The sequence below is a fragment of the Mobula hypostoma genome, chromosome 15 (genome assembly GCF_963921235.1).
Source record: "Mobula hypostoma chromosome 15, sMobHyp1.1, whole genome shotgun sequence".
NCBI lineage: Eukaryota > Metazoa > Chordata > Chondrichthyes > Myliobatiformes > Myliobatidae > Mobula > Mobula hypostoma.
The window spans coordinates 47180804-47206325 of NC_086111.1; the positions used below are offsets into that span (position 1 = coordinate 47180804).

Here is a 25522-nt window from a genome sequence, read left to right on the forward strand (position 1 = left end):
TGCATTTGGGATCCCATACTTCAGGACTCAAACACTGGACTTACCAACTCACTGACCTGGAGGATCACCAGCTCTCATGGGTCCTGCCCACCCGAATCTCCTGCAACTCAGTGCCATCTTGACTGCTGACTTGCACAATGGGAGATTAACTTGTTCCTTAAACAAAGTCCGATTTCAATTACACTTTCTTTAAAGGTTGATTTAACCCCTTCCCATTCCTAACTCTAGTAGAGAATTGGGATGGTGGAGGAAATGAACAATCTCTCCTTACCCCAAAACACCCACCATACTAGAATTTACGTTGCCATGTTGTCCTCTTTTAGCTCTGCTTTTTTAATCTTAATTTCATTTTCAGAATTTTTCGTTTAGTTTCATGTACACCTATTCCATGAATGTTGCAAAGTTAAAAATAACCATTATGTATCATATCTCTACACCTTTGTGCAACACATTGGTATATGTTTACTTCCTTCTTTCACCTCTTGAATTCCCCCTGTACTGGACTTCCACTGAGATGGCCACAATGGATGATTCTGAATTGCTCTGGTCTTGGTGGCTTGGCTGCAGTCTACAGAATCTTAGACCAGATGAAAATGGTCTGACTGTAGGCAATGTGGCACAGAAAAACAGAAAAAAGGTACTAACAGAGTGATGGCAAACAGCCATTTTGAGAGAGTATTATGAATCTACGACAGAGATCTAAGGCTTCTCTTTTGAGGTTGTAATTTTTGTACCCTTGCTGCTCTGTGTTAGGGTACAGGATGAATGTGATATTCTGGTGAATCCTCAAGGCCTGCACAGCAGATACCTGAGCTTTTAGGAGTTAAGGAAGCTTCTGGTACAGACTCCCCGTGGTGGCCCCTTATGGAGTTTGCCATTTGTTCCATAATGCAGTAGAGGTAACATTTACTGATAAGATACCTGTCAGCTTGTTCAGTAGTACCTCTCAAATCATCACTTGTGTCCTCTGAAACACAACTAGTGGACAACCTTGCCCTGGTATCAATAGAAACCATCACTCTTTTTGTTACATCTTTGACTGATACCTTATTGGCTGTTTGTTAAAGCCCATGGTGTGTGTAAAGTATTTCATCTCTTTTCTAAAATGGCCAGAAATCATCAGTGTAATTCTCATTGATTCTTTAAAAAAAAAGAAATGTATCTAAATATCAGTGGAATTGGGTATTTATTGAAATGGCTCTGTATTGATTGGGAGGATCAAGATCCATTTCCTGTGGCACTTACTGTGTGGCAAAAATTGTAATTCTTTCTGGGTTGTGGGAGGAAATTAGTCAAAATCAAAAGAGATGTGTGAGCAGTAACTGGGTTTAACAATATCTGGTGTTGAACATGTGATTGTAACCTTGAGTGGATATAAAATGTAGATGCTTCTGGTGGTTCTACACAAAATGATCAAAGTTCAAAGCAAATTTATTACCAAAGTAACACTATATACAACCCTGAAATTTATTTTCTTGTGGGTATACTCAATAAATCCGTAATATAATCAATGAAAGACCGTACCAACTTGGCTGTTCGGCCATTGTGCAAAATACAACACACTGTGCAGATACAAAAAGAAAGAAGTAATAATAATAAATAAATAAGCAATAACTATTGAGAACATGAAATGAAGAGTCCTTGAAGTGAAGTTGAGTGAAGTTATCACATCTGGTTCAAGAGCCTGATAGTTGAGGGGTAATAACTGTTCCTGAATTTGGTGGTGTGAGTCCTAAGGCTCCTGTACCACCTTCCTGAGGGCAGCAGTGAGAAGAGAGCATGACCTGGGTGGTGGTGGTCCCTGGTGATGGATATTGCTTTCCTGGGACAGCGCTTCATGTAGATGTGCTCAATGGAGGGCTTTACTCGTGATGGACTGGGCTGTATCCACTACTTTTTGTAGGATTTTCCAAATCAGGCTATGATGCAGTTAGTTAATGTACTCTCCAATACACTTCTGTAGAAGTTTGTCAGAGTTTTAGATATCATGCTGGATCTTTGCAAACTCCTAAGGAAGTAGAGGCACTGCTGTACTTTCTTTGTAGTTGCCCTTGCGTGCTGGGCCCGGGACAGGACTGAACATTTCATGCCCCTTTGTCATTTTTATTGCTTTTTATGATGATAAGTCATAATAAATGGAGAAAAAATGCTTATAGGATTGGGAAAATAATTTGCTATTCAGTAAAAAGAATTCCTAAAATAAAACATCATTTCACTTAATTCAAAAATATGTCCTGATTATCAGGTTCTGAAAACTACTAAAGTTAAATTGCCTTGGGTTTTTTTCTCTGTTTGGGCTTATTGTCAGATTTTAGAGTGCACTACTCGGTGAGCAAGCAAGGGATTAAATACTATTTGCACAGTATTACTGTATTTTTTCTACAACATTTGAAGTGAAGTATGCTTCCCACCAGCAGTAACACACAGTGAACTCCTGTGACATTGAATTGTGTTGCATCACAGTAGCAGGCTCCATTGTGTGTTTTACTATGCTGTTGCTGAATTTAGTTGCAGTAAGATAGGTATCCATTCACATAGTAGACAAGTTACCGTTGTCTTTATTCACTCAGTCAACAAGTGAAGGCCCCAATGAAATATCAAAGGTACAAATGCCCCTAAAATAAATCAATAGGAATTAAGAGGTTAGAGTATACTATTAGAGAAAATAATAGTATAAGCATATCTCCAGGATAGATGGATTCCACAAGGGTATGGAAAGAAATTACAGATTTATTTGTCTTAATTTTGTGAAGGACTCTCAATTCAGGATCTGTACTTTCGGATCAATGAGTGTAAATGTTGTGCCATTTGTAAGGGAGAGAGAGGAAAGTTGTTAAGTGCAGGCCTCTCAGTTTAATATATTAAAAAAATGAGGATGCTGCTTCTATATCTGAATGGGTTTCAAAGGTTTCACTGTTTATATAGTTATTTTTTCCTCCTGTTTGCCTTTTCTAGATAAACAAGCAACAGCTCCAAACAGTCAAGGATCGTTTCCAGGCTTTCTTGAATGGAGAGACACAGATTGTGGCAGATGAAGCTTTTATCAATGCTGTGCAAAGTTATTATGAGGTAACTTTTTTTTCCTTGCAATATTTAACAGTATTGATATTGTTGCATGTTATCAGATACAAATGTTGAAGAGAGTTGTAATCTCTGTGTGGAATTGAATAGCATGTCAGAGTGGGAGACATTTTGCAGACATCCCATCCTGGAAGTTCTGGGAGTCTCCTGCATATTAATAGTGGCTCCCTGATGCCCGCAAATTATATAAAATGTCCTGGAAATCATTTTTTTTGAGAGAGAAAGCGAGTGAGAGAGAGTGTGAGAGAGAGCGAGAGCGACCATGAGAGAGAGAGAGAGAGAGAGAGAGCACATGTGCCATAGCAGAGTGTTCTATAAAAAGAAAATATAAAACGTACGTCACCCCAGACTACCCTAAAGTGTACCCCTGCCTAATTGGGGTCAAAAATAATGACAGTGTTGCTCACTGCACTGTTTGCAACAGTGACTTTTCTATTGCCCATGTTGGGTTAAGACATGTTGAGGTGAGTTTAACAGATGCCATTCGTTCATTAGCATAGCTAATGTTATTTAAACTAGCAGAGTAGCTGCTAAGGAGCTACGTTGTTGCAGACATCCCACCTCTCCCAGAAGTTCTGGGAGTCTCCTGCAAATTAATGATGCTACCTCCCTGAAATGAGTTTTTGCAGGGTGGGATGTCTGCATTTTGGCTCAGATTGAGATCATGGCTGAGGGAAGGGAGCCATGGCACGAGGTACTGATTTTGGGACAGTATTGAAAGCATTAGCTTTGGTCTTGCAAAGACAAGACTACAGATGCAGGAATCTGAAGCAAAAAGGAAGTATTAGGACTCAGCAAGGCAGGCACCAGAAATGTTAATTGGAATCCTGAAAAAGGGTCTTGACTCAAAATGTATCCAGTGTATTTCCCTGCTTAGATGCTGCCTGACCTGTTGAGTTCCTCCTACAGTTTGTTTTTCCATCTACCTAGAAAATTTTGATTTTGGATTGCCTTTGACCTTTGTTTCTCAGTACAACTCTTCCCAAGAAAACAGATTAAAAATATTAAAGGTGTTCTGAAGTAATTTCTTTACTTTGAATTGAAGAACACTTTTCACCTTTCATGCTGGTGTGAGAAGTTTCACATGCCTTAGCAATAAATGTAAGAACAGTAGAAATATAAGCAACAGTCAGCCATTTACCCCATTGTGCATCCTTCATTATTCATTAAGAGGCCGAATCTTTTACTTCAGCATCACTTTCCAACACAAATCCTATATCTTAATAAATACATTGGAAAGTTTATATCTTGATATCCTTAGTTTCTAAAACCTGTCTATTTCTAACTTCCATATACATAGTAATTTGATAGAGATTTTTAGGGTTTCACAATCTTCTGAGTAAAGAAAGTTCCTCTCAGTTCAGTGCTGAGTGGCCAACTCCTCATTTTGAATCTGACTCCTTGGTTATGTCAAATTATCTCATAATGTTGTCAGATTCAATGACATTGTTCTAAACACTGAAGAAAATAGCTCCACTGTAAACCAGGAGGTGCTTAAAGGTGCAGGTGAGTAGACAGAACAGGAGGTGATGCATTCCTTCAGCTGGTAATGCCGACCCTCTACTTGCTTTGGATGAATAGACTAGAGGCTGTCAATTCAATTTTGAGTGTTGCTGTTTCTTTTCAGCAGTCACAGGTTAGGGTCTGGAGATACTAGACATCACCAAAGAGATTTGGAGAGCATCTTAGAATCATTTCCTCTGTCCACCTTGCTGTGACAAAGCTCGGAGTAGAGTGTCAGTTTTGTGAGTCATTTGGTTGTGCAGATAATATGGCTTGCAAATCAGAGGTGGCTCGGTGTAGCCAGGGCTTCAGTGCTGAAGATGTTGGCATGTATAGGGTATTAACATTGGTTCGCTTATCCAGCCTCTGGATTTAGAGGATTTTGCAGACACAGTAGTGCTATCTCTCCATTGTTTTCAAGTGGATAAGTCTGAGGTCTCTGAGATGCATTTTTCTGCAGATTATCAAAGGCTGAACTAGCACAGCTAACCATTATCATTGATGTTTGACTTCACTGAGAATTGGCACTCAAGATATAGAATTCCATTGTGAACCTTTATTGACAGAGGTGGTATTGTAAACCATCAAGAGGCTGATTGAAGACGCTTGTTTTGCAGGTATGGTGTATAAGGCCCATTGATTGCCTGTGTGATCGAACCATTGATCACTGGGAGCTTGACTAATGTGTGCATTGGAAAGATCTTTGGTTGAGGAACAGGACAGCTTTCAGGCTCAGTGTAAAGACACATGATCTAGATTTTTAAGAACCTTATGATGCTAGAAGTCAGAGCTGTAGAAACCTCAATGAAATGAGCATGTGGTTGTGAAGAATGCAGAAATAAGCACGATTATAGGAAGCCCGGTAGATGTTAGCTAAAAAATGAAAAGTGACATGAAAGTCACTTTAATTGCTCCATGTCCAAGTTCATTAGTGTGTTCTTCTACTATGGCGTGCCTTCACTGACCATTTCAGTCGCCATCCTATAATTGACTTCTTTGCCATATGTGAGAATCCCAGTTTTGCTTCTCAGGGCCATTGGTGTTTGTTGATAGAAGGCTGCTTTAGGAGAAGTTTGCACTGAGCTCATCACTGCAGAGAAATAGGGATTTTGAGCTGGTAGCAGAGAAATAAATGGGGAAATGAGTTGGTGGGATTGATCTGAAAGCTGGCACAGATTCAGTAGTTTGAATTATCATGAGGAAATATAAATATCATGTTTACATCAATATTAAAGTTAGTTAAATGAGTGAATGGATTACTTGAATCTAGCTATGTGCACTTTGATTTTCTCCCCATGGGTCAGATTTCCAAGGGTGCTGACAATCCCTCAGTGGCTTTCCATATTGCTGCTTCCCATCTGTGAGACCATTCTACTTCAGGAGGTGTTACAGCTTGGAATGATCCATGATCTGAAGCTGAACTCCCAACTCTCTTACACCTCTATATAAAACATACTAGCTAAAAACTGTCATTGCATTCGAATTCAATAGAATATGCCACTATTCCATGAAAGCCAGTAATTGCAACAGCTGGTGCCTAATGACTGTACTTTTCTATTTATTGATAATAGTAATTTAAAAATCAAACTAAATATATGAACAGTAATGTTCTTTGTCTGTCAGATTGAGGTAAATGGTTAGAATATAGAGTGAATTATGCTAACTATGACAATTGGACCAACAGTTGTACTGTTCAGAAGTGATTTGGAATTCCACAGACAACAACCTTAAGGGTAGCCTGCGGGGTCAAATTCACAAGTGTGTGACATATGTATGTCTACTTTTCTAACCTGCAGGAATTTGTGGTTGGTGTAATCACTCCTTGTTATTAGTATGGTTTTCTGTGGTCTCCTCAGTTTTTATTTTTGAACCACTGTCAATTTCTGAAGTACAAATGGAATATGCCACAGGTATTCAGTTGGTTGTGTAATACCTGTGGAGAGCAATGTTGTGCTGATATCAAATTAGAAATTATGAGAGAAGTCTTGACTTGATTTCTCTCTCCCGGAATACTGGTCGGATCTGCTGAATATTGCATTTGCTGTCTGTACTTAAGATTTCCAATATCCGCAGTATTTTGCTTTTGTAATCATTAGGATAGAAGGACAAAACATGGAGACCACGGCTGTAACTTAAAAACTTGACAATTCCAAAAATGTTCAGTTAGTCTGTATCTAAGGTTCAAAGTTCAAAGTAAATTTATTATCAAGGTATGTCACCATACTATGCTGAGATTCATTCTCTTGTGGACATTCACAGTAAGTACAAAGAAACACAATTAAGTCAATGAAAACCTCACACAACAAAGTTGGACAAATTACCAATGTGCAAAAGACAACTAACTGTGCAAATACAGAAAGAAAAAATAATAACAACAACAATAATAATAATAATAAAATAAATACACATTAATTATTGAGCTCAAGACCTGATGATTGAGGGATAATAACAATTCCTGAGCCTGGTGGTGTGGGACCTGAGGCTTCTGTACCTCCTGCCTGTTGGCAGCACCCAGAAGAGAGTATGGCCTGGATGGTGAGGGTCCATGGTAATGGATGCTATTTTCCTACGACAGCACTATTGGTAGACGTGCTCAGTGCTGGGGACAGCTTTATCCATGATGGACTGAGCTGTATCCACTACTTTTTGTCATCTTTTCTGTTCAAGAGCATTGGTATTTCCATACCAGGCCATTAAGTAATCAGTCAGTATATTCTCCACTGCACACTTATAGAAATTTGTCGAGTTTTACATGACATGCTAGATCTTCTCATACTGCCATGTCTTCTTTATAATGGCTCTTACATGCTGGATCCACAACAGATTCTCTGAAATGATGTTGCCAGGGAATTTAAAGTTGCAGACTCTCTCCTCCTCAGATCCCCTGATGAAGAAGGGTTCATGGACCTCCAGTTTCCTCCTTCTGAAGTCAGTAATCAGCTCTTTGGTTTTACTAACATTGAGTGAGAGGTTGTTGTTGTGGCTCCAAATTTTCAATCTCTCTTCTATATGCTGATTCATCACCAGCTTTGATTTAGCCGACAATGGTGGTGTCATCAAATTTAAATATGACATTGGAACTGTACTTAGCCTCATAGTCAGAAGTATAAAGTGAGTAAATTAGGGCGCAAAGCCCACAGCCTTATGGTGCACCCTGTACCAGTGGAGATTGTGGATGAGATGTTGTTGCTAATCTGAACTGACTAGGGTCTGCAAGTGAGGAAATCAAAGATCCAGTTGCACAAGGAGGTATTGAAGTGTAGGTCTTGGAACTTACTGATTAGTTTGAAGGGGATGATAGTGTTGAATGCAGAGCTGTAGTCAATAAAAAGCATCCTGATGTATGCATCTTCACTATCCAGGTCTTCTAGTGAACTGCAAATGAAATGGCATCTGCTGTTGACCTGTTGTGATGATAGGCAAATTGGAACAGATCCAAGTTGCTCCTCATAGGAGTTGATATGTTTCATCACAACCTTCTCAAAGCACTTCATAGTGGATGCAAGTGCTACTGGATGTTAGCCATGAGGCAGTGGCTACGTTCCTTCAGGAGAATGAATGCACCTAAAGCATCTTCTTGGGCACTGATATAATTGAAGCCTGCTTGTAACAGTGGGTACCTCAGAGTGACAAAGTGAGAAGTCACAGACTCCAGCCAGTTGAATAGCACAGGTCTTCTGTACTTGGCCAGGTACCCCATTTGGGCCAGATGCTTTCTGTCCATTCATTCTCCTGATGGATGCACTCATGTTGGCCTCAGAGACTGAAATGACAGGGTTATCACAGGCTGTGAGAGTTCATAAAAGTGCCTCTGTGTTTTGACGCTCAAACAGAGCCTAAAGGCATTGACCTCATTTGGGAGCAAAACCTAGCTGTCATGCATGTCACTTGGTTTTACTTTATAGGAGGTACTGGCCTTCGAGCCCTGCCACAACTGTTGAGCATCCTTTTGCAATTTCAGTCTGGTCCAGAATTGCCAATTCACATGTGAGATAGCTTTTCGGAGGACCTGGACCTCTTATATTTTACTTGGTCACCAGACCTGATGTGGCCTTCAGCAGATTACAGATCACTTGGTTCATCCAGGGCTTCTGGTTGGCAAAGACGCTGAATGAATTTGTGGGGATGCAGTTGTCCACAAATGAATCTTATAATGTCTGTTCCAACCATGGTGTATTTGTTCAGAACTTCTTATAAGCCCCTGAACACGGCCTAGTCCACTGACATGAAGCAATCCTGTAGCCGCTCTGCTACCTCCTGCAATCGCCACTTTGCTGTCCTTACCTCTGGAACCTTGCTCTTTAGCTTCTACGTAGACATAGGTGGGGTGGGGGGTGGGGTGCAGCCAGATTATCAGATTTCCCGAAATGCAGTCTAGGTATGGAATGGTAGGCATTTTTGATGGTATATCCAGATCTCCCTGGTTCAGATTTCTCTTGTGCATAAGGCTTCATGCCAATAGAGAAGGTGTTCTTGTACTAAATGTGAACAAAGGTATTTGAGTGAATGATTGAAAAACTTGTTCTATCTAATGTCTTGGTTAAACAAGTATTAACCAATAAAAAATACCATTTCTTGGTACAGAGTAAAGCCCTCATTGCCCTGTCTAACAAAAGGAGCCTGTTCAATCTCAGAATAGTATTTTTCCCTACCCAGAATATGTGCCATCTTGCTTTTACAGTTGCTCTCTAAATTGGCGCTCTTCCACTGACTAGGCTGGGTTGATACGGGATTGATAGATGGTATGTAAAACAGTCCTACCTATTTTATGTACAACCCTTGTTCTTTGAGGTCGTCCTTCTTCTATCAAACTTGCAAAAGCAGTGAAGAGAGTTTTTTGTGAAATCACTGGACAATTTTCTTAATTCCATACTTAATAGAAATTATTAAAGTCATTTTAATCGTAATTCTTTTGCTGCCTTTTAAAAATGCTTCAGAAAATCATGCCAAAGTATAGCACAGAGAAAGGTAAATAAGCTCATTAAATTTGTGAGAACTCTTTTAAGAAGTTGTCCTTTCCCTCCTTAGCAGTCCTACTTCACCCTTCTGTGATATTTTCTCCTTCAGTTAGTTATCCAATTCCCCTTTGATAGTTACATTGAATTTTTAGTTACCTCATTACTCAATACTACTTTTCAAATCTATCCAATTCCCCTTTGATAGTTACCATTGAATCTTTAGTTACCTCATTACTCGAGACTACTATCCATATATTGCACCAAGGTTCGTCCTCATGTCATCAGGGTTTTGTTCATTTATTTACAGGTATAGCTTGAAAAATATTTCTCTTGATAAATTTTTCTTTATATATTTCTCTTTATACAGCCTTTTAGCACACTTCCAGCAAATCCATCCTAACATTGTATACCTCTATTAACTCTCCTCTCATTCTTCTCTGCTCCTGTGAATAAAAGGTCCTAATCTATTTAGCTTTTCTCACTAATTCAGATTCTCAAGTCTCAGCAACAGCCTTGTACATTTTCTCTCTACTGTTACAATCTTACTGATATCTTTCCGACACACAGTACTACAGATTTGGCCTCACCAAAATCTTATACATCTTCAAAATCCTATGCTCAATACTTTGATTTATGAAAGCCAATGTGTCAGAAGCTCTCTTTACGACACCTTGCAGGAGCTTGTCAGAAGCCTTGTCCACGTAGACAACATCCACTGCCTTTCCTTCATCCTTTTTCTAACATTAATGGAACAATTATAATTTCTTGTGAAACATTTACAAATTCATTACGAAACAAATTGCACTGTACAGGAACAGACCCATACTGTCTGTACTGACCACGAGGCAATTTAACCAGTCCCATTTGCCTGCTGAAGGGTCTGGAACCAAAACATCGACTGTACTCTTCTTCCATTGATGCTGCCTGGCCTGTTGAGTTCCTCCAGTATTTTGTTTCATGCAGTATGCCTTCTTTACTATCCCAATTTCTTATGTTACCATATTCAGAGAGCTATGGTTTTGCATCCCAAGATCCCTCTGTACATCAGAAAGGATCCTGCCATTTACTGTGTACTTTTCTTGCATGTTTGACCTCCCAAAATACAACACCTCACACTTCAAGCAGCACACATAAAAGTTGCTGGTGAACGCAGCAGGCCAGGCAGCATCTCTAGGAAGAGGTGCAGTCGATGTTTCAGGCCGAGACCCTTCGTCAGGACTAGACACCTCACACTTGACCAGATTAAACTCCATCTGCCTTTCAGATTTCCATCTGGCCTGTGTCCTGCTGGATTGTTTGACAAACTCCCTCACTATCCACAACTTGGCCAATTTCTGTATCATCTTCAATCTTATTAATCAGGCTACCTGCATTTTTGTCTAAATTATTTATATGTATCTCAAACAACAAAGATCCCAGCATTGATTCTTACAGAACACCACTGGTCACAGACATCCATTCAAAGTAACACCCTTTCCTCATTACCTTCTGTTTCTATGGCCCAACAAATTTACCAAGTCTCCTTGGATCCTGTGTACTTAATCTTCTGGATCAGACTACCAAGAGGGAGCTATTCAATAGTTTTCCTAAAGTCCATGTATACAATATTCACCGCTCTGCCCTCATTAATCATTTTCGTCACTTCTTCCTAAAATGTGACCTCTCATACAAAGCCATTGTTGACTATCCTTAAGAAATCTAAGTTTTTTTTTCAATTGCAAGTAGATTCTATCCTTCTGCATTATTCATTCCATTATTGGCAAATTTCCATTACTTAAGTGAGGACCACCAGCCTATGATTTCCTGCTTTGTCCTCAAACAAAGGAACAGCATTGGTTATTCTCCAGACCTCTGGATCATCACCCGTGGCTAAAGGGGAATCAAAGATCTCTGACAATTCCCCAACAATATCCTCTTGTCTCTCTGAATGACATGACATAGGCCCTGGGGACTTGGGTACCTTAATGTTCTTTAAGAGACTCAACATCACCATCTCCTTGATATCAGCATGCTCTGGGATTAAAGCATACTTCTTCCTGAGTTTCATTATCTTCCATGTCCTTCTGCTTGGTGAATGCCAGTGCGAAGTACCTTGCCCACTCCCTTCAGTGTAGAAGGATCTTGGGGTGTAAATCCATAGCTCTCTGAAAGGGGCAACATAAGTAGTTATGATGGTACAAAGGCATACAAGATATATATACAGAAAGGTGCTGGGAAAAGGCCAGCAACATCGTGACAGAAAATACCCACCCTGCTCATGGACTATTTGTTCCACTCCCTTTACGAAAGAGGCTATATAGCATCCATGTCAGAACCGTCAGAGTCAAAAACAGTTTCTTTCCCGAAGCAGTAAGGCTGATCAACAGCTCAACCCACTAACCCACCCTCCACAACCCCACCACCACTACTTTATCATTTCCTGTCAGAATTACCTTGTAATTCTGTGCCTAATGTCACTTTATGGACATACAATTAATCTACATATAGAAGCAGTCTTATATATTTTATTGTGATTTGTTTATTATCGTGTTCTTTATCTTATTGTGTTTTTTGTGCTACATTGGTTCCAGAGTACAATTATTTCATCCTCTTTTACATTTGTGCACTGAAAATGACAGTAAACAATCTGAATGTTGAATCTTGAATCTTGCCATCGTCGGTCATGGCGTTGATTATAACGTGCTTTGAAATTCCCTTTAATCCTACTCACCAAGGGCATTTCATGGCCCCTTCTAGCCCTGCATTTCCTGTTTCTTTCCTGCTTTTTATATTCCTCATGGGTACTGTCCCATTTCAGTTTCCTAAACTAAAATGTTAATTCTTTATTTTTGTGACAAAATTTGTAACACTAATCCTTGTCCTCCATGTTTGTCTTCTTCACAGGAACATGTCAGTCCTGAATTATGATCGGTTAGCTTTAAACAACTCCTGCATTTCAGATGTAGACTTTCCCAATTACATTGTATTTGCTTAAGTTTTATATAGTAACATCTAAAATAGTTCATGGCAGTAACTTTATTCTCCTTACTTTATGTTGTAGGTGTTCCTGAAAAGTGATCGTGTGTCCAGAATGGTACAAAGTGGTGGGTGCTCAGCCAATGATTCTCGGGAAGTGTTTAAGAAGCATATTGAAAAGCGGGTTCGAAGTTTGCCAGAAATTGATGGCCTCAGCAAGGAGACAGTCCTGAGCTCCTGGATGGCAAAATTTGATGCAATTTATCGAGGTGAAGAGGATCCCCGCAAACAGCAGGCCCGAATGACAGCTAGTGCAGCATCGGAGCTCATCCTCAGCAAGGAGCAGCTGTATGAAATGTTCCAGCAAATTCTGGGGATCAAAAAATTTGAGCATCAGCTACTGTACAATGCATGCCAGGTGAAGGCATTCTTTTGCTTACTATTATGGGTGTCCTCATTGCACTGAATCAATGCAGTGAGAGAACATAGGTTGGTGTCACTACAAGTATTATTTTGTTTTAATTTATTTTGATTCCGATTTGTAAAACAGCTCAAGGCAGCATATTTGGAGCGAGTAGACATAAGGCTCAGTTTACTTAGAATTGGTAAATAGAAAATATTTCATTCTACGAGGTGTCAGCAGCAAGCTGTTACTTTTAGAGCTGTATCACACAAGAGTTCTCATCCACATTATAGTTAAAGATCTCCAGGTTTCAAGGTCTGCCTTATTTTATGCCATATCAATAATGTAATTAAATATTATTGATCTGATAGCTGTAACTCTTCTTGATGTAAAAAATGTCTTCTGCTGGTAAGGGGAGATTTTAACTATCAGTGCAGTTTTTCAAGCATGGAAGAATTATAGTTTTGTCTAACTCCAGGCAAAGATACTAATTTGAAAATATAGAGAATCTTTTAATTAGAAGTTGGCAGTGGTATTTTTGTGAACGGTAATGATCAGAACAAAGATGAGAATCTGTACTGGTCTAGAGTGAGATTTGGATTTTAAATGAAAATATTGCAAAGTTGTCTGCTTTTGTTGGATAATAAAGACGGTCAGCTAACATTTGTTTGTTCAAGCTACTTTACTGAAAGATAATGCTTAATGCATTGTCTTTCAATAAAGATTATAGTGTGTCCCACGAATCATTCTGTAATTAATTGATCCAAGCAACGGTTGCTTTGTTCACTTGAAGTAGAAGATAACCAAATGGAAAAGAAGTGAAAATTAATGGTTTGAACATTCCTGTATACAGGAAGGTTATCTTATGTCCTAGTATTTGCTTTGTACAGTGGCATACACTGATATAATGATGAGCAGAGCACTCTTCCATCATTTTGTATTTTAATTCATGAGTACATTTTGCCATTCAAGAATCAAGCAATGTTGTTCATCTTATAGATGTAATATGTTTTCACGCATGACATAAATACATGTCAAATGTTAGTACAAATGTATATCTGAAAAACTGTTTCTCTTTTTCAGTGGCAGCTGCACTGCTTAGGTTAACTATAAATATTCATGAGCAGAAATTTGTGTTTGGTCACTAGTGCTATATGTATGTGCATGTATTGACAGTAAGCTGTATTCCTTTCAGGACATTTCTTTCTACTGAAGTTGGTTATAGAATTTTGATAAACATCACAGAGAGAAAGAAAAATCTTGTATTTGTATAATGTTGTCTATGACCTCGGGATGTTCAAAGCACAATGCAAGAGGTACTTGAAAAGTGTAGTCATGGTTGTCAGGTAGCAGTCACGTAGTGCACATTGTGATTCCACAAGAAGAAACTGGATAGTGACCAGATGCAGGTCAAAGGGTTAGTTATTCCAACTAAGACCTCTAGTTGGAAGTATGGTCATAAGGAAGGACAGGGTCTATTGTGCCATAGAAATTTGTAGATGTAAATGACTGGCATTTAGGCTCCTACAACACTCAAAGATAATACTGCACAATTTGGAGCTAAAGTGGTTAAATGAGTCAAGTCATAGACTCATACAGCATGGGAACAGGCCCATCGGCCTAATGAACCTGCATCGAATATCAATCACCCATTTACACTACTCCTAAATGAATCCCAATTTTCTTCTCCCCCTATTCTCATCAACCCTCCCCCCCCCACATGTTCTTCCACTCATTTACACATGAGGGGTTAAATTCGCAGTGTCATTGGGATGTGGAAAGAAACCAGAACACCCAGAGGAAACCTACTGTGACAGGGAGAATTTGCAAACTCCACTCTGACAGCACCCATGGCTAGGACTAAACCAAGCAACTCCACGAACTGCACAACTGGGGTGCTCCAGTGCATGCCCTGAAAAAGGGAGGAAAGATGGAGAATGGAGAGAAGAAGGCCCACACTAGCTCTTGCTGATCGTATGAATTAATTTAAAGCACTTTCTAAATTGAGCTATATTAAAGTGGATGGCACAAATTGTTTTAGCTTCAACAAAGCCTGCTAGATTGTCACTTAATGTTTGTGTAGGTAGGTTAATTGGCCATTGTAAATTGCCCTGACTGTGTCAGTAAATTATGAGAATGTGAGGAGATATTAATAAAACTAGGGTTAATGTGAGTGAGTGGTTGAAAGTTAGCACTGACTTGGGGGGGTTAGGGGTGCAAGGGGGAAGGAACTAATCGACTGATTTCTAGGAATTTTGCTTCTCAAATAAAACAGAGTACAAATCATTTGACAAAAATAGTCCAGGAAAACTAATGGCCATTAATGAATTTCATGCTGGTGCAACATCCGAGCAGGGTTATTATTTATTGCTTCATTGAAGTAATTTCACTCAGCAAGTTTTGAAGTGCAGTCTCACATTTGTCTCTTTTACCTTTGTTTTATAGCAAATTTTATCCTACAGGGTTCACATCATTATACCTTCCTGACCATAATCTTTTTTGTCTTTCATTTCTCCAGGGCACTAATACAGGCATTACAACATTGCATTGAGTTAGTCAGTGATCTAGAAGGATCTGTGGCGGGCGTGTGGCCCAGCATGGGGCAGCACAGTAGTACGGTTAGCACAATGCTTTACAGTACCAAAGATTCAGGTTCAATTCCCGTTGCTGACTGTAAGGAGTTTGTATGTTCTCCGCAAGACTCGTGGGTTTCCTCTGGGTGCTCTGCTTTCCTCCTAGAATCTAAAGATGCACTGGTTGGAAGGTTAATTGGACATTGTAAATTACCTCATGATTAGGCTCGGGTTAAATCGAGGGTTGCTTGGCAACACAGCTCAAAGGGCTGGTAAGGCCTATTGCACACTGTATCTCAATCAATCAATCAATAAATAAAGTATCCTCTGCCAACGAATGTATTTGACTAGCTTAGATGGGCAATTGTGACATGAACAAGTTGGCCTGTTTCTGTGCTGTATTATGTCATAATTCTCATATGGTTTTGATCTAGCTGGAAATCTGATTCTGTTGCATGAACTGTAACAGTGCAGAACAAATACACTGCTTGCCAATTTGATCCTGTGGGTACTTTCTGACACATCCCACTTCAATGCTAGACTTAGACTCTCATGAACAGGTAGGTCTCTATCCTTCTCACCTGCAGTCTCTAATTAGGCCTAAATGCTGCTCACTCTGGTCTCTTGATCTTGCTGCTAAAACTGCTCCGCGTCACCACATCCTGTTCCATCTAAATGAAACCGCTAATAACAGCTGATGGAGTTTATTAACACCAGGCTGAACAGAAAATCCAGTAAGGAATCTGGATACCAGCACAGTGATCTGAAATCCATCTTGTCCAGCTAAGCTGCAGGCAAGTGCTTCTTTGAAAGTTGTTTTTTAAAGTCAAATCCCGTTGTATTTCACCTACAGTTTCTAATTGATGTAATTGGAATTTTATTTCCAGTATAAGAAACTCTGATTTCATGTATAGCTGGAGCCCCTGTTTGCCTTTGCCATGCTCCTCACTCAGTAGAAACAAATGAGTGAGGAAGAATGCAGGGCTGTCAATCTGTGACTTGTGATAAGCCTGTAAGCTAATCATGATCATGGATGGTGGTAAAAATACTCATTTAAATCAAACACAAGTTTTATGTGGTTATTAATTTTTCCTCACCATGACTTGTATTCCTCAAATTCAAAGATGTATGGTTCAATAACGCACATCTAGGCTTTTGCAGTAGCAAAACAGTTGACAAGCTCGATCTTGAAAGCTTTAAACTTGCTACACGAATTTCTTTAGAATATGAATTTTAAGCCAGCTAATAATTATAATTTCCACTCTGTCAACATTCTGTTGACCTCTGAGAAAGAATGCTTTGGAAGCCAACTCACAGCATCTTTTTGTGCTTAGGACCAGAACACTATATTTGCTCTACCTTCAGCGCACATCGCTTTAACCCATTCCCACCTTTTGCAAATCCCAGCCTAGCTGACTGGAAGCTAGGGTCCTGAAAGCTGTTCAACAATTTGTCCCAACTTCACAAACACTCCTTATTACAAAATATAAGCTGCAATGTGCCAGGGATGAATTGGCCTTTTACAGTGTTACCCTCGGTACTGCTACATCTTGTACACTAGAGCCGAACTACTGGTATGCATTATGTAAGTGGGAGATGTGGATTTCGTAAGGGAAATCCAGATGTCACTTCCACCTTTTCATGTGGAGCCATATTTGTTGTCACAACATTCTCTATCATTCTGCAACGTATACTATAATATTGTAGTTGGTGTCAATGGTCCCCAGCTTCTCTGGAGGGGAAATAAGTCCTCACCTGTAATAATGTAATGGAGTGAACTTGGACCTGCAGATGCTATAAAACATGGTTGGTACATTTAGGAGTAAGTCATTTTAATAGAACATGCTGAATTGTATTTCTTTTGTTTGTTCCTTACATACAGAGATATTTAGAGTATGGAGAGCAGAAATAACCACATCTTTCTTTAGACCACAATCTTTTATGAGGCATATTGACTCTTCGCAGTAAATGCAAGTAATTTTTAGGAGTAGACAAAGAACTTGAATGTTGGTAGAAAACAGTTGAAGTTAATGGATGCCAAAGCAGCCTGATAGTTTTGGTTTATTGTCCATTTTACACCATTGACCAAAAATTAGCCCCTAAACATACTGCATCTAAAATCAATGGCAATTCAGCTACTACCTCTGTCACCGTTAACTCATCAAATGATCACAATTTGCATTCGTAGTGTCTTCAACATGAAAAAAAATGATCAGGGGCCTTAGAGCCATAAACAAGCAAATAGACACAAGGCAATGATGTGAAATAATAAAAATCACTGTCAACAATGTGGGTTTTATGGGGCATTATAAATGATAAAAGTAAAATAGAGATTGGCCTGGAAAACTTGCTAAAATCATTAAGGAAAAGGCTAAGGATTTGTTGGACCAGGTGTTTAGCTGTTGTGGGTGGATTCAAAGGGTAGTTACACTAGACGTCAGACTAAAAGCAAGAAAGCAAAAAGGTTAAAATGCATTGTCCTGGAGAATTTTGTAGACAAGAGAAGTAGCAAACGTTTTCGATTTTCAGCATTGAGTTTATTGCTATATGCACAAGCATATGTATTAATACATGTGAACATGAATTAGGATTAGTAACTTGTGGGCATGCTGTGTTGGTGCTGGAAGTAAGGAAACACTTGAGAGCTGCCCCCATCGCATCTCAGAATGTGTTTGGCATTGATGCAAACAATGCATTTCACTGTATGTTTCAATGTACATGTGACAAATAAAGCCAACCTTTCAATCTTTAAATATATGCCCAAGTGCAGCGTGACAGGCACATAGCATATAAGCAGTATCCACATGAAAAACATGAAGTGTAACGTGTATAAAATTTGTACAAGAAGAAATCACAGAAATGAGAAAAAGATAATTTTATTGCAAATTAATCAAAGTGGTCATAGTGCTGCGATACCTAGGTAGTGATTAGAGTTGCGCAGGTTAGTTCAAAAAAAGGATGTTTGTGGGGAAGGAGCTGTTCTTGAACCTGGCAATGCAGTGGATATTCATCATGTAGGGCCCAGGCAGCCTTTTGTCAAGCTCAGCTTTCTAACATAGCAGCTGACACTTCTAGAGATCAAATAGTTGTTTTTGAGTAAGATAAAGTTCCAACCAATATTCTTTGTTCAGCTTCTTTTTGTAAACAGAAGCCAGTCTTCAGTTCTTAATGTAAATGGAAAGCAGTAATCAGTCTAAAGTTAAAAGGACAGCTTTGCAAATAAACAGCTTTCTCTATAGAGCAAATAGCACCATCCCACTGTCTTCAGCCACCCTCTACCCCTCCAACCCCTCTCTCTTCCCCACCCTCTCTTCCCCCCACCCTCTCTCCTCCCCTCCCACCCTCTCTCCTCCCCAACCCACCCTCTCCTCCCCCCTTCTCCCCCTCTTCTCCCCTCCTCTCTTCTTCCCCCCTCTCTTCTCCCCCCCTCTACCCCCCCCCCAGCACATCAAATAGCTGATCTATTCATAGTTGGAAGATTTGTGTACTCAGAGAGTTTAGAACTTCATGGTCAGTAAATCCAATACCACCACAGTGGGATTTCTGGCTTCTGTACCTCCTGCCCATTGGTTTCATAATAGTGGTGGAGAGGGATCTATTTTTCATCGTCTCAGTTACTGCAGCCTCACGGATAGCCTTGTGTACTTATTTAAGTGTTTCAGTGTAGCAGCTATAGGACACTAGGTAATGCCTGCACAGGGGAAAAATAACAGCAAGAGTCTTCAACCAAATAGAATTTTAAAAGAGGAACATAGACTTGAAGTAAAAATAGGCAATAAAAATTGCATTTGATTAACAATACAGAATATCTATAAGTTTAGTCACATCGGTGTGAGGGAGTGATAAATGAAAGAACAGAATTTAATGTTTAAAATAAATATTAAAACTGGAGAATTTTAAAAATCATTTAAGTAACTCCATAGAATATCTATAGAAGTTTGGTTGTGCAGCACTGACAGGAAGTTTAAAATCAGGATTTATTTTCTTTTTCAAAAAAACTACAACGTTGGTTTTCTTCTGAGGGAGTAACAATCCACATCTGTGAAATTATTTTTCCAGTGTTAGAAAGGTTTGTAATGTGTTAAAATCATTTGTATTTTAAAAAGTCACTGCTCTGTGTGAATCATACCCAATACTTGATCCATTTAATCAGGGACTAATGGGCAATTCACGCGAATTCATACCACAGTACTGTAGTGATTTCTGTGTTCATTAAATATAACCAATGAAAAGGCAGGATAGTTCTGCCTACTGCTTCTAATTTGCTTCATTTAAAGATGGACACAGGTACCAAAAGTAGTTGTTGGATTTACTTGTAATAATGATGAGTATTTATAGTTTTGCCATTACAGTCGGCCCTCCTTATCCGCGAGTTCCGCATGCGCGAATTCAACCAACCGTGAATTGAGAAAACCCGGAAGTGCTGTTCCAGCACTTGCTGTTCGAGCATGTACAGACTGTTTTTCTTGTCATTATTCCCCAAACAATGCAGTATAACAACTATTTTACATAGCATTTACATTGTATTAGGTATTATAAGTAATCTAGAGATGATTTAAAGTATACAGGAGGATGTGCATAGGGTATCGTGGTTCGGGATCGAAGAAAACGGGAAGTTCTCTTACTAAGTAAGTCGGAACAGGTATATCCTGTATTATTTAGTGTCAGTTAGTCAAACATTTATCTTAGTATATAGTATATATTTTACCTTTCTATGCATATAAAATACTTAAGAAGCATATGTTCCAGCGCCGGGCTTGGGAACGGAAGTTCCAGAGTTCGACCCAGTGACAGACCGCTCCTGAGCGCGGTCTCCATCCGTGCTGGATTGACGTGGAGGATCAAAAACCCCAAACCCCAAAACCCAATAATTAAACCACTGCGTTGCTTAGTAATAATTGTAGCTTTCATCGGGGCAGGGCCTTTCTCACTTTATCCTTTAAAATTGTTCTGATCGTTGACCAACTGTAGCCTAACGCTTTTCCAATGATCGATGGCGTTTCACCTCTTTCTGATCGCTTTATTATTTCCACTTTATTTTAAATCGTGATCGTGATTATTTTCGTGAACAGAAACACTGCGGATTCAGAGCTCCGCCGCCGGGTCCTAATGTCCACCGCACTGAGACAGGATAAATAAGGTCTGGGGTTCCACTAGGTCCTAAGGTCCACCATATTGAGTCAGGTTGAATAAGGGACTTGAGCATCCGCATTTTTTGGTATCCGTGAGGGGTCCCGGATCCAATCCCTCGTGGATAAGGAGGGCCGACTGTACTTTTATTGCAAAAGCTAGCCCAAAGCTCTTGGTGACGATTTTGGTGACAGATTGACCACAATGGGTAGTTTGTGGCCATTATTACAAGCAAAAGGAAGTATGTGCCTTTCTGAGAAATGTTTAGCTCAGAGTCAAATGGTATGTCTGCAAATGTGGGAGAGTGTGATTATTCTGAGCATAGAACAGCAAGGGCATTTAGAATAAACCAAGAGATCAATTACGATTCATAGGTTATTCCCAGTATAAAATTGGATGAAACTATGGTTCACCCTTGACCACTCCATAACCACAAAGTCAGAGGAAGGATTGTCACGGTGTGAGTGGGATGCCATCAGTTTGTGAATGCAATCTGACTGCATTTCCAGTGAGTAGATAGAGATGGAAAATAGGAGAGATCCAATGCAAATCCTTGAGGAATTTTTAGATGTAAGATCATTGAAACAGAAAGGATCCCCTTTTGTCTATTATTTGGTTGCTACCAGGTAGCTGAAATGCAAACAAGGAAAGGCAGACTCACTGAGTTGAATAACACAGGAAAGATCAGCCCTGGAGGTACAGTGGCTACAAGCTGAATTGCAGACAATTCCCTGTTTATTTCATGCCTTTTCTCCATTTATGAGGCACAATCTGGATTGTAGTGGAACTCTCCCCTTATCTAGAGGTCTGAATAGTATACAGAGGAAAGCAGACTACCGGACAGGCACCATGATCCACACTAAATATTTGCTCCCCTCCTCATAACTATTTAGGTTTCTAGCAGCTGCAGTACCAGCAGCTCCTTCATCTTAATTTACCAAACCTGTGATCCTCTTCCATCAAGAGCAGCAGGCTCAAGGAAACTCCATCTCATGTGTAAAACTTTTGAGCAATAACCAAACTTGGAAATAAATATGCTGCTTGGACAAACTAATAGCTGTGTTGGAAATCTCCACCCACAACACATAGTGGTTCAAGAGGGCAGCCAACCATTATTTAAAAACAATTTGGAGAGTGGACAGTAAACACTGGCCTGCCAGTGCTGTCTAAATGCAAAGGATGATCTAAACAACAGGATGTTGAAGCACATCAGATACTGCAGAGTGCTTATGGAAAGATGAGACACAATACTACAGATGTCCAAGTTAACGTTTTCCTCTACCAATTCATCCTTCCTGCTCTGTTTCTTCCTCAGTGAACCGATGCATTACAGTTTCTCCCTCATGCAGTTTTTAACTGCACATTAAATGTGCAATCTCTCTTATTATGCCCTTCCTGCAGTCTTGTCCATTCCCATCCAACAGTGTGTGCATTCTGGGAGAACTATCAATATGGTCCTGATTTCAAAGGGGCATCCCTCCTGTGTGGTAATATGCTTTCCCATATACATATAAATTAACTTTAGCTTCTTTCTCGGTGAATTTTCTACGTTACAGCAGCAGATCCATGATGTCTAAGAAATAGTTTCCAAAATGTCTGTAACAGTTAGCAGTGTTCCAATGGACAGTCGGAAAGTTGAGATCTCAAATCCCATTCCAGAGCCTTGAAAAGAAAACTTTGGGCTTATTCCTCAATTCAATGCCAAGAGAGTCTCCTATTGTCAGATGAATCATCTTTTAGATAAGTTGCTAAACTCAGGATTGTGCCTATTCTTCCTAAAGGACTGAATTGATCCTATGGCATTGCATCAAGAAATGTAGAAATGTTATCCTGGTGTAATAGCCAGGATAACTGATACGTAGCCATGCACTAGGACTGAGTGTATGCAAGCTTGCAAACTGATGGAGCTTTAAAAGAATGTTTTTTTTTCCTTCTGTTTTGAGGTTAATAGAGAAAATAATGGTTGAAAAGTAAGTTGTCAAGTGTTAATGTAACTTGTTTGATGCATTGCTGTACAGATTAGTTTTGGCAGCCTGAGCAAACCTGCTAATGGAATGTTCATTTATTACTATTTCCTCAGGCACTTATTTATTTCTGGATACATTCTAGCAGGACCCTAATGGGTTTTAGCAACTTTGCCAGAACTTGATGTCTTGCTAATAATTTATTAATTTGTAGTACTTTAATTTATTAACCTTGTACAATGCCTTAATGCATTTGATTTAATAAGGTGAAACTAGCTTCTCTGTTATATCAGCATGTGTTGCATGCGTTAAAATAGGAATTAAAAAAAATAATAAATTATTAATGCAACTCTGTTTCAGGGTAATATTAGGAGAGACTTGTACAATCATTTCTGTATTATGTTTTAAATCATTGCTTTGATGATTTACTATTATACTATATTAACAATCCAAAACAGTTCAGATGCAAAGTGCAACTAATTTTAATTTGTTCTTGTGATATGAAGGGTGACTTGCATATTACTGATTGCACTGAGGTGGGTTTTGCTGGCTGTCTCCTCTCAACTGGTTTTGTGTCCTTGACACCCTGTGCCTATAGTTATTTGGCCTTGAAATAGAGGCTGATTGCAGTGGTTGGAAGCAATCCACAATCGAGGCTGAAGCTTGAGCAGTCATTCGGCCTCTTATGGCAGAGAGAGAGGTCTCCAGCCAAAACGCCCTTAACCATCTTTTAACATCTGGCAAGGCACTATACTCAACTTTGGTGAAGGCAGTGGCTGTAAGTGACATTTTTCAATAGCTTTGAAATATTTCAGGTGTTTTGAGACTTTTTAAAAGGCCAATGACATTGAAGTAAATCATTTAAAAATAAACATTTTTTAAAGGACAGGTTAATTACAAATTTTCTAAAGCACAAAAATTACTAAGGCATTTTTTTTTCTTTAACTGACTTTTTCCCTGTGTCTGTGAAAACAAAGCCTTAGAATTCCCTTTGAAATTAATACAATACTGTCTCAAATGCTTTGGCTAACGTGACCTGAAAGAGGAACCAAAAGGCAATATTAAAATATTAAAGGCAGCATATTCCCATCTGGAATTAAGTGGCAAGGATAACTGAAGTTGTCAGAATATCTTGGATTTAAGCAAGTGGCAGCTCCTGCATGAAAATCCAGGACTTGCTGCAGTTTAAGTAGTTAAATATTTTGAATTACAGGGAATTTTCAGTGAGATCCAATCCAATATGTTCACATGCATAAGAAAGTTAAGCAAAACAACTGAATTTTTGAAATCCTTGTCCATCTAAGCAAGTCAAAGATTGGAGAAATTTAATAAAACAAAGGCTTCAGCCTGTTAATGAATGCTGTTAAAGGTTATAATATCTCTGGGTCATTGTTCCCACTCTTTTCCTCAAATAGGGCAACCCAAAGTAGGTGACTGAGGCATAAAGAGAGTTCCAACATAATTTACATTGCTGTGATCTCTATCACTAGCGTTAAGATCTCCAGCATATTAGCACTTGCATTCTGATGCATTCCCAGAATAAAATATAGAGCATTTTGAGGGTATGATTTTCCTAGCTAAAAATTGTCCATTTATATTTGTTAAAGTATATTTAATTTACCAATTTCGACTACAGACTATTGGCACGTTACAAATGCCTAATTTAAGGACCCTCATGCAAGTAAACAAGCTGTGGTAGTATATTAAATTTGGAAGTTCCAACGTATGTACAGATGTTTGTTCCATGTTTATTCCAAATGGCACAACTAATTTACCCCTTTCTCCACTTTAAATAATGGTTCTTTATTTATCAGGTTATACGCTCTTATTGCTATTCATCATTGTAATACTCTGAAGGTGTGGCTTCCATATAAGACCATAAGACAAAGGAGCAGAAGTCAGCCATTCGGCCCACCTAGTCTGCTCCGCCATTTTATCATGAGCTGATCCATTCTCCCATTTAGTCCCACTCCCCCACTATCTCGCCATAACTTTTGATGCCCTGGCTACTCTCTCTGCCTTAAATACACCGAGTGACTTGGCCTCCACTGCTGCCAGTGGCAACAAATTCCATACATTCACCACACTCTGACTAAAAAAATTTCTTCGCATTTCTGTTCTGAATGGGCGCCCTTCAATCCTTAAGTCATGCCCTCTCGTACTAGACTGCCCCATCATGGGAAACAACTTTGCCACATCCACTCTGTCCATGCCTTTCAACGTTCGAAATGTTTCTATGAGATCTCCCCTCATTCTTCTAAACTCCAAGGAATACAGTCCAAGAGCGGACAAACGTTCCTCATATGTTAACCCTCTCATTCCCTGAATCATTCTAGTGAATCTTCTCTGTACCCTCTCCAACGTCAGCACATCCTTTCTTAAATAAGGAGACCAAAACTGCCCACAGTACTCCAAGTGAGGTCTCACCAGTGCCTTATAGAGAGCCTCAACATCACATCCCTGCTCCTATACTCTATTCCTCTAGAAATGAATGCCAACACTGCATTCGCCTTCTTCACCACTGACTCAACCTGGACGTTAACCTTAAGGGTATCCTGTACGAGGACTCCCAAGTCCCGTTGCATCTCAGAACTTTGAATTCTTTCCCCATTTAAATAATAATCTGCCTGTTTATTTCTTCTGCCAAAGTGCATAACCATACACTTTCTAACATTGTATTTCATTTGCCACCTCTTTGCCCATTCTTCCAATCTATCCAAGTCTCTCTGCAGACTCTCCATTTCCTCAGCACTACCGGCCCCTCCACCTATCTTCGTATCATCAGCAAACTTAGCCACAAAGCCATCTATTCCGTAATCCAAATCGTTGATGTACAATGTAAAAAGAAGCGGCCCCAACACAGACCCCTGTGGAACACCACTGGTAACCGGCAGCCAACCAGAATAGGATCCCTTTATTCCCACTCTCTGTTTCCTGCCAATCAGCCAACACTCT

The 25522-nt window shown here is 39.5% G+C and overlaps 1 protein-coding gene across 9 annotated transcripts in view; it reads left to right on the top strand.

Annotated features, from left to right (window-relative positions):
* Positions 1–25522, top strand: part of cadpsa (Ca2+-dependent activator protein for secretion a) — a 513475-nt gene that overhangs the window by 54125 nt on the left and 433828 nt on the right. For all 9 annotated transcript variants that reach the window (XM_063067977.1, XM_063067980.1, XM_063067978.1 and 6 more), the window contains exons 2-3: positions 2956–3069; positions 12583–12915. In XM_063067977.1, the coding sequence (XP_062924047.1) occupies positions 2956–3069; positions 12583–12915 (447 nt within the window). The remainder of the gene's footprint in view (positions 1–2955; positions 3070–12582; positions 12916–25522) is intronic.